General features: G+C 35.2%; 1 protein-coding gene across 1 annotated transcript; it reads left to right on the plus strand.

The window, feature by feature from the left end:
* The first annotated feature begins 409 nt into the window (after nucleotides 1-409).
* Nucleotides 410-1,939, plus strand: LOC131606907 (probable xyloglucan endotransglucosylase/hydrolase protein 6). The gene is made up of 4 exons (XM_058878997.1): nucleotides 410-657; nucleotides 809-909; nucleotides 998-1,194; nucleotides 1,280-1,939. The coding sequence occupies exons 1-4, from the start codon at nucleotides 465-467 to the stop codon at nucleotides 1,668-1,670; spliced, it is 882 nt and encodes a 293-aa protein (XP_058734980.1). The 5' UTR covers nucleotides 410-464; the 3' UTR covers nucleotides 1,671-1,939.
* The last annotated feature ends 8,194 nt before the right edge of the window (nucleotides 1,940-10,133 follow it).

The following is a 10,133-nucleotide window of genomic DNA, read 5'->3' on the forward strand; positions in this document are numbered from 1 at the left end:
ACGAACTTTCACTAAGCATTTGATAAATTATCCATAATTCTTCAAATATAACACATAAGCTTTATCAAAAACAACAAATGTAGTTGAATGTTTTTATCAATATTTGCCCATCCACACATTAAATGCCTTTCAATTTTAATCAAATTATTTTTCCCATACATATATAGGATGCACACGCTCAGAAAATGATTAGGCAAACAGAGGATTAAAGGGGCCAAGCACAGGACACGACAAACTGTTTACGTAGGTCCCTAATGACGGTAAGCCCTTAGCTGTATAGAAAGCAATGGTACATTTTTAACCTCTTTCATTTCAATGCGACAGTGAACTGATCCTATTGATTATTCTCTTTATTTCCCTTAAATTTGCTACCCCAAACCTCACCTATAAATATAGGACACTTTCCCCATTTCCATTCCACAATCAAATATTTTCTCTCATATAACACATCCTTGATAATAACCATGTCTATAATTTACCCTCTAAGAAACAATGGTGTCTTTATGTTATTATTAGTGTGGATTCTTGTATCTGGTGTTTTGGTTTCGGGACGACCAGCAACTTTTGAACAAGACTTTCATGTCACTTGGTCTGAGTCCCATATCAAACATATTGACCAAGGCAGGACAATCCAACTCATCCTAGACCAAGGCTCTGGTAAGTAACATGTGTATTATTATTATTATTATTATTATTATTATATACATGTCTAATTGTCCAAAATTTAATATTATAATATTTTAATATATAGTTTGGATAAGTTATTTTACCTATATATCTATCAAATATTACTAAATATATTTCACAGGTTGCGGTTTTGCTTCCAAGGTGAAGTACTTGTTTGGGCGTGTTAGCATGAAGATCAAACTTGTCCCTGGAGATTCTGCTGGCACTGTAACTGCATTTTATGTAAGTTCAAATTACTATTCTTACTATTTGCTGTAAAGATAATTAACTGAGGCAAGAAACTGAAAAATAAATGGTTGGTTTGTGGTAGATGAACTCTGACACTGATTCTGTTCGTGATGAGTTGGATTTTGAATTCTTGGGAAACCGTAGCGGACAACCTTACACAGTTCAAACAAACATCTATGCTCATGGAAAAGGTGATAGAGAACAGAGGGTCAACCTTTGGTTTGATCCTGCTGCTGATTTCCATACTTACTCAATCTTGTGGAACCATCACCATATTGTGTAAGTAAATATATTCATTAACCATAATACTAAATTAATATAGTTAACTATACATATTGAAAAAACCTTGAATATACAAATGCAGGTTTTACATTGATGAAGTTCCAATAAGAGTGTACAAGAATAATGAAGCAAAGGGGATACCATACCCAAAGATGCAAGCAATGGGAGTATTTTCAACATTATGGGAAGCTGATAATTGGGCAACAAGAGGTGGATTAGAGAAAATAGATTGGAGTAAAGCACCTTTCAGTGCATACTATAAGGATTTTGACATTGAAGGATGTGCGATTCCAGGACCATCTACATGTGCCACTAACCCAAGAAACTGGTGGGAAGGGGCTGCATATCAAGCACTAAATGCAATTGAAGCAAGAAGGTATAGGTGGGTTCGCATGAATCATATCATCTATGATTATTGTCAAGATAAATCAAGATACTCAATCACTCCACCAGAGTGTTTTGCAGGCATTTAAAAACCCAAAACAAAAAATTATACATATAATATATGCTACATTAATTCAACTCGTCGGCAACAATTAGTGGTTCACAATAATCCTATGTGTGTTCGACTTCTATTTACACTGTTTTTGTTGTGTTGTAAAAAATAAGTGTGTATATTATATATACAATTATGGTCCAAGTTAGAAGGGGTATCGGTAAGTTGTATAAGTCAAAGCCTCTTCTGGCTCTTTGTAAGCATTGTTTGTGGTATAAGAAAGCTTGTGTGCATTATTGTGACCAACTTTGTATTTACTTAATTTTTGTTACCATTCTTGGTATAAGTCTAAGCCACTTTAGTAATATTTGAAAAGTTGTTAAACATAAGGCTCTCCACAAAATTTTAAATGCATATACATATACATATATATATATATATATATATATATATATATATATATATATATATATATATATATATATATATATATATATATATATATATATATATATATATATATATATATATATATATATATAGGGAGCATATCAAGTGAGAGCATTTTTAAATGAGAGATGAGAGGAATAAATATCAACCTTTAGATTCATCAAGAGAGAGAATGTTAATACATTAATGTGGCTATTAATTTCTCTCTCTTGATGAATCCAAAGGTTGATATTTATTCCTCTCATTTAAAATTGCTCTCACTTGATATGCTCCCTATATATATATATATATATATATATATATATATATATATATATATATATATATATATATATATATATGTTGATTTTGTATTTTCAGTTGTTAGGGCAAGCTCACGAGGGTAAGAAGTCTTATTTTAGAGGAGGTTTCTATGTGATTAGAGCAAGCTCACAGATGTGAGAAATTCTGTATTTGGGGTAATTTCGGTAAATATCATATTGGTCCTTCTCAACCTTAAGACTAAGATTTTTATAGAGGCATAAGGGTCTTAATTTAGGGTTTCTCAAAAATAGTAACCTCCCACCCTAATAATGATAGTGGATCCTTCAATCCCTAATTTCAATAGAGACGTGGGCTATTCCCTTGACTCTTTTTCTACATTATCTTTGACCAAGACACATCACTTCCAACGTTTTCTTATTATGGAACGGGTGGGGCGTGTCGTGGGCAATATCATCACCTCGTGAGAGGTATGATCCCGTTGCCCCTATAGCCGATACGATCTTCTCCCCTCTTTATAGGTCATCACAAATATATCACTATAGAGTCCCTCAAGCATGAGGTTTCGTAAAAAGGAGAAGTGCTTAATTTACTTAGCATCAGAGGAGTCTACTTGACAAAACTATTAGTCCATTAGGCGATATGTTTAGATGAGCTTTTTTGACGAGACTCTTAGCCCCTCGGGCGAGGCGTTTAGATGAGCTTATTTGACATAACTCTAAGTCCCTCAGGCGAAGCATTTATATGAGCCTGACTCATGAGACTCTAAGTCCCTCGAGAAAAGCGTTTAGATTAGCTTGTCTGATAAGACTCTTAGTCTCTCAGACAAGGCATTTAGATGAGCATGTCTCACGAGACTGTAAGTCCCGAGCGAGACTTTAAGTTGAGTTTCTCGGATAAGACTTCAGTTGGGTCCTTTAGACGAGACTTTAGGTTGAGCTTGTTTGATCAGACTCTTAGTCGAGTACCTCACTCGAGACTTTGAGTTGAGTCTCTCAAGAGAGACTTCACTCGAGTCCCTCAGGTAAGACTTTAAGTTGATCCTCTCGGGGCAGACTATAGTCGAGTCCCTTAAGCAAAACTTTTAGTTGAGCCCGTCTAATGAGACCCTGAGTCCCTCAGGCGAGGCGTTTAGATGATCTTGTCTAACAAGACTCTAAATCCCTCAATTAAGGTTTTAAGTTGAGTCTTTAGAGGCAGATTTCACTTGACTCCTTTAGGTCAGACTTTAAGTTGAGCCTTTCGGACAAGACTTCAGTCGTGTCCCTCAAGCGAGACTTTAAGTTAAGTCTCTCGGGCCAAACTTCATCGAGCCCATCAACTGGGAAAGTTGAGTCTCTCGGGCCAGACTTCAGGCGAGACTTTAAGTTGAGCCTGTATGACGAGACTCTTAGTCCCTCGGGAGAGGCGTTTAGATGAGATTGTCTTATAAGACTCTTAGTCCTTTAAGTGAGACGTTTAGATGATCATGTCTAACGAGACTCGTAGTCCCTCAAGCGAGGCGTTTCGATGATTCTGTCTGATGAGACTCTAAGTCCCTCAGGTGAGGCATTTAGATGAGGTGGTCCCCCCATTTATATATATATATATATATCCCTTTCGTGTTGCTCATGAAGGCGGCAAGGATATTCTAGTGGAAGTCTATCATTTTTTTATTGCCTTAAGAGGTGGCAAGGATCTTCCTGTTAAAGTCTAGCATTTGTGTATTTCCTTAGGAGGCGGTAAGGATCTTCCTCTGAAATTCATCATTCGTATATTTCCTTAAAAGGCGACAAAGATCTTCCTACGAAAGTCCAACGTACTTATATTGCCTTAAGAGGCAGCAATGATCTTTCTATGGAAGTATAACATATTCAATAATAAACCAAAATATTCTTCTTGCCCATAAATTCAAAAATCATACATAACTGGGCTACATGGCCCTCTGACAATTTGTAAAGAACTTAACTATAATAATATTTTAAGCAGGTGGAGTTCCAAGTCTTAGGGATGATTCGCCCATCCAATTTATCCAACTTATATGCTTCATATGGTAGCTTCTAGAATATGCGATATGATCCTTCCCAATTGGGATGCACTGTTCCTTGTCACATCTATTTATCCTCAATGGGTGGCCAATATCGTGCCAGTTTCGAAGAAAGACGGAAAAGTTTGAATGTGTGTAGACTACAGATATTTGTATAAAGTAAGTCCAAAAGATGATTTTCCCCTGCCACATATTTACATTTGGTAGATAATACAGCTAAATTCAATGTTTTCTCCTTTATGGATTGCATTTCTGTATATAATCAAATTAAGATGACACCTGAGGACATGGAAAAATCAACTTTTATCACCCCTTGGGGAACATTCTGTTACAGAGCGATGCCCTTCGGCTTGAAGAACGTAGGTGCTATGTACTAGAGGGCAATGACTACCCTATTCCATGACATGATGCGTAAGGAAATCAAGATATATGTTGATGATATGTTTGCCAAGACTAAGACTGAAGAGGATCATGTAGAATAATTATTGCAATTGTTTAAGTGTTTGAGCAAGTACAAACTCCACTTGAATCCAAACAAATGCACTTTGGGTGTTCGTTCCAGAAAGCTTTTAGGCTTCACTGTCTGTCAAAAAGGTATATAAGTGGATCTAGATAAGGTTAGAGCCATTTGAGAATGCCTGCACCTCGAATAGAAAAACAAGTCAGAGGATTTCTCAAACGTTTGGATTATATATCTAGGTTCATCTCTCACATGACTCTCACATGTGAACCAATTATCAAATTACTTCATAAAGATCAAGATATTGAGTGGAGTGAACATTGTCAAATGGCTTTCTATAGTATTAAAGATTACTTGCTCGAGCATCATATCTTGATCCTATCGGTGGGAGGAAAGCCTCTGATCATGTATTTAACATTATTAAATGGGTCAATAGGTTGTGTCCTCGGTCAACAAGAAGAGACAGGTAGAAAAGAACATACTATTTATCCCCTAAGTAAGAAATTCACAAACTGTGAATCCCAATATTCTTTGCTTGAGAAAACTTGTTGCGCTTTGGCATGGGTTCCCCAACGTCTTTGGCAGTATATGTTGAATCATACTATTTGGTTGATATCCAAAATGGATCCTATCAAGTATATCTTTGAGAAGCCTGCGTTGATAGGAAGATTTTCCCTTTGGCAGATGTCACTATTAGAATATGACATTGAGTATCGTACACAGAAAGCTATTAAATGAAGTATACTGGCATACCATTTGGCTCATCAACCGATTGAAAATTATCAGCCAATCAAGTTTGACTTTCCTGATGAAGATGTCATGGCCATTAGAGCTAAATGTTATGATGAACCATGTCCTGAGAAAGGACCAGATCCTGGATCCCGATAGGGTCTGGTATTTGATAGAGCCTATAATGCATATGGCCATGGAGTAGGGGCAATCATATACCCCTCAAGGTTCTCATATCCCATTTACCACCAGGATATGTTTTAATTGTACGAATAATATGGCAGAATATGAAGCATGTATTTTAGGCCTCAAAGAAGCAATGGATCTTAGGATTATGATCCTTGATGTCTTTGGGGATTCGAAATTAGTTATCAATCAAATCAAAGATGAATGGGAAACTCGTCATTCAGGTGTGATCCCATAGAAAGATTACATTAGGCGGTTGTTGCCCTTCATTGAAAGAGTTAATTTCCATCATATACCTCGAAAGGAGAATCAAATGGCTAATGCTTTAGCCACCTTGTCCTCCATGTACCGAGTAAATTTCCACAATGAGGTTCTTCAGATTACGAGCAGATGATAAACCTTGCTATCATGACATCAGGTATTTTCTTCATAGTCAAGAATACCCAGCTGGGGCATCCAATAAAGATAAGAAGACCTTAAGAAGATTGGCGTACAACTTCTTTCTAAATCAAAATGTGTTAATCAAAAGGAACTTTGACATGGACTTGCTCAGATGTGTTGATAGGAACGAAGCAAACATGTTAATACAAGAATTTCATGAGGGGTCCTATGGTACTCATTCCAATGTACATTCTATGACTAAGAAGATGCTTAGGGCTGGTTATTATTGGTTAACAATGGAATCTAATTGCTATCAATTTGTCAAGAAATGCCATAAATGTCAACATTATGCGGACAAGCTGCTTGTGCCTCCAACTATACTCTATATTTTTTCGTCTCCGTGGCCATTCGCTATGTGGGGGATTGGCATGATGAGTATGATCGAGCCTAAGGCTTCAAACGGACATTGTTTCATTCTGGTTGCTATTGATTAATTCACCAAATAGGTTGAAGGGAGTCATATGTAATGCCCCGAATATTATAATTATTATTTAATTATTTTGATGTGAATTATTTGATGAAATAGATAGATTGATGATTTTATGTGTGGGGTAGTGTCGGGTTTAAGTCGTGTTGAGAAATATTATAATTTAAATATCTAATGAGAATTATTTGAATTTACCAATAATTGATAGAATTATCTGTTAATAATTTAAATTGGATAATTAAGTAGAAAGAATGAGGGCAAGGTAGTTATTACATGAGGATTAGTTAGGGTAAGGAAGTAATACCATATTAGGCGACTAAGGGCTATCTTATTAAAAAGGGAAAAGAGAGGAGGAGAATCGTATTATTTTGGAACCATCGCTCAGAGAGAAGTAGAAGCGAGAAAGGGAGAAAGAGCTAGGGCTTGAAGAATCTATTGTTGAAGCTTAAGGAACTTCAATCTAAGGTAAGGGTGAAGTTCCAACTTTATAAGGGATTGTATAATGATGATTATGTGGGGATTTGATTGTCATGATTGTATGATTTTATTTGGAAATTGCTTTTGTTGTAAGTGAACTTATATGATGAATTTTTTATATATTTGTGGTTGAATTGATGCATTTGATTGTGTAAATGTGTGGAAATATTGGGTGATATGTATGTGTAATCGTTGGTAATTAGAAACATGACTTTTGGTTGCAATTGGGATTTTGGGGTGAGAAGAAAAAGATTTTCGTATTTGAAAAAAAACAAAATTTTGGGACTGTTTCAGGTGTAACCGGTTACCAATTTGGGGGTAACCGGTTACACTGTGTAAAATTGGCACAGGGAGCGCATTTTTCAAGGGTGTAACCAGTTACCAGTCTGGAGGTAACCGGTTACCATATAAAACAGTGGCGTTGTAATTTTTTGGGTTACAAGGGTGTAACCGGTTACCAATATGTGGGTAACTGGTTACCACCGTGTTGAGCAGAATATTTCTAAAAATTTAAAAATTCATAACTTTTTACTCGAGTGTCTGTTTGGCGCGCCGTTTGAATCCACAAAAAGATATAAATATTTTCTATCATATAAAAATAATTTCAAACACAATGGGTGATTAATTATGGGTAACTGACACTTTTTTGTATGATATTTTGTATGTATGTTGAGGTATGTGCATGTTACCATGTGAGATGATGTTGAATGATATTGTTGAGTTGTATGAATTGTATGTTGCATGTATAGACAGCAGGTGGCCTATATTGGCGTGTCACGTTGATGAATGTAAATATCATTATGTTATGTTTGTTGCGTTGTTGTGTCACATGCATGTCGTGTTGTGGACTTTAGTCTGGTTGTTGACTTTAATCCTAGATGGCATGGATCAGGAGCGATGTGAATCATATTATTCATGATGTTGGTTGGATCTGATCCTAGATGACGTGGATCATGAGCGAGATGAACCAAATTGTTCATGATTGGTGGCTCTGGTCCTAAATGGCCTGGATTCGGGAGCGATATCGGTACCACATGCATTGGGTCCGTGAGTTGGTCTCATTGCATTGCATCATTGTTAATATTATAATTAAGTTGTATGGTTGATGTCATATTATATGATAACTGTTGTGGATGGTGTGGATGTGTGAGATGTGGAATGTATGACTATGCATGATGATATTGTTGTATACTTATTATAATACGTTCTTTTATATTGATGTGATATATTACCCTTCTGTTGAATGATGCTTTATACGGCATCGTGCAGATAATCAGGAGTAGTTCCGAGGCTGCAAAGCTGGAAGAGGTTGCTCTTCATTTTATTTGAGTTAACGTCATTGCTTTGATACGTAACACCGGGGGGGGGGGGGGGGGGGGGGACAAGCGCTTACTTATTTAGTTGTTTTGATGATTTGTTTGAAGTCTTATGATCTCCTTGTTACTTGAATAAATATTGTTTTATGTTGGATGAAAATTGTTTTAAGAACAAGTGTGATTCTTTTTCCGCTGCGTAATAAAATCGAAGTGAGAACTATGAAGTTTTGTTTTGGTTCACCTGTAAAATGTGTCATGTATTGATAAATACTTTGAACAAGTTTAAATTGTTTTGGAAGTGTGAAATCCTAATTGTATGTTTTTTTATTTTGAAAATTTTACTCTGATTTTATATTAATATTCGTTGGGGAAATTAGAGTGTTACATCGTACGCCAATGTGACTAAACAAGTGGTTGTCCGATTTATCAAGAATCAAATCATTTGCTAATACGGTATTCCAAGCAAGATCATTACTGACGATGGTTCAAACCTGAACAACAAGATGAAGAGAGAACTTTGTGAATGCTTCAAGATTGAACATCACAATTCTTCACCCTACAGACCCAAGATGAATGGGGCTGTTGAAGCAGCAAATAAGAATTTCAAGAAAACCCTGGAGAAGATGGTTGTAATCTACAAGGACTGGCATGAGTATCGTACCCTAAATTTTGCACCAGTCATTTTCATCTACATAATCAAAGTCAGTACTTTTTAACCATTTCACAATCTATCTGCATCATTTGCACTAATTGTGTCCGAATCAATAATTGACTGTTTGTGTGGTCCATTGGCCTAGTTATCTTGTTAATTATGTCACATTTGAACCATGACTTATCTTTACAACTTTTTTTGTTTGATTTTTCTTGCATCATTTGCTATATTTTGTTTTTTAATAATTAATTTAATTAGTAGTTAAACTTGTTGTTATTGGAATTGATTTCCTTTAATAATCAAATTAATTATTAATTGCATTGGCATTTTGATTAACATTTGCATCTTATTAATATTGTTATTATCATTTGAATCTTACTTTAAAAAACAATTTGCATCTTATTTTTTCTTTTGCAAACAATTTACATAAAACTTTGCATCATAAGAATGGGGCTCCAGGGCTTTATTTTGACATCGGTTTATGTTAAGATACATCATATACATACATGGTTTACGTATGGGACAAAAGACAGATAAAACAAAATAAAAATTGCAACTATATCATCATCTTGCTGCAGAAGAAAATAAATTCAGAATCAGTTTCAAACATCTATACGTACATCACCCATACACATGCTTGCAAATAAAAGAAAAAAACAAAAAGATAGAAGGGTAGCGTATTTCGGTTTTCAAAGAGGGTATCCTTGGGCTTTTTATGTTTTTTTTTTCTTTTTCTCACTATTTGGGCTTAAGCTGTTCACGCTGTTCACAAGACCCGACTCGGTTTGGTTTGCTAGCCCATCATCACGTTTTACTCTTGCACCTCCTCCTGTGCACAGCTTCCAATAAATGGGCTAATTATATCAAGCCCAAACGAATTTCCAATTCCCCACCATCCTTTTTTTTAATTAACAGCTTGCTTTTTTATTTAATTATTTGAAATGTTTTAAATAATTAATTTTATTAATTAAATTTTTATTAACTTAATTAATTGGTTAAATTTACTTTAATTAAAATTAATTTTGTTAATATATTTTTAATTAATTTGATTAACTAACTAAATACATTTTATTTG

The sequence above is a fragment of the Vicia villosa genome, linkage group LG1 (genome assembly GCF_029867415.1).
Source record: "Vicia villosa cultivar HV-30 ecotype Madison, WI linkage group LG1, Vvil1.0, whole genome shotgun sequence".
Taxonomy (NCBI): Eukaryota; Viridiplantae; Streptophyta; class Magnoliopsida; order Fabales; family Fabaceae; genus Vicia; species Vicia villosa.

What these genes read in the sequence shown, in the direction of transcription:
- LOC131606907 (XM_058878997.1), top strand. Translation starts at nt 465, where the DNA reads ATGTCTATAATTTACCCTCTAAGAAACAATGGTGTCTTTATGTTATTA. An exon ending in GCACTGTAACTGCATTTTAT is followed by an intron (nt 910 to 997) that starts GTAAGTTCAAAT and finishes GGTTTGTGGTAG; the next exon opens with ATGAACTCTGACACTGATTC. An exon ending in TGGAACCATCACCATATTGT is followed by an intron (nt 1,195 to 1,279) that starts GTAAGTAAATAT and finishes ATACAAATGCAG; the next exon opens with GTTTTACATTGATGAAGTTC.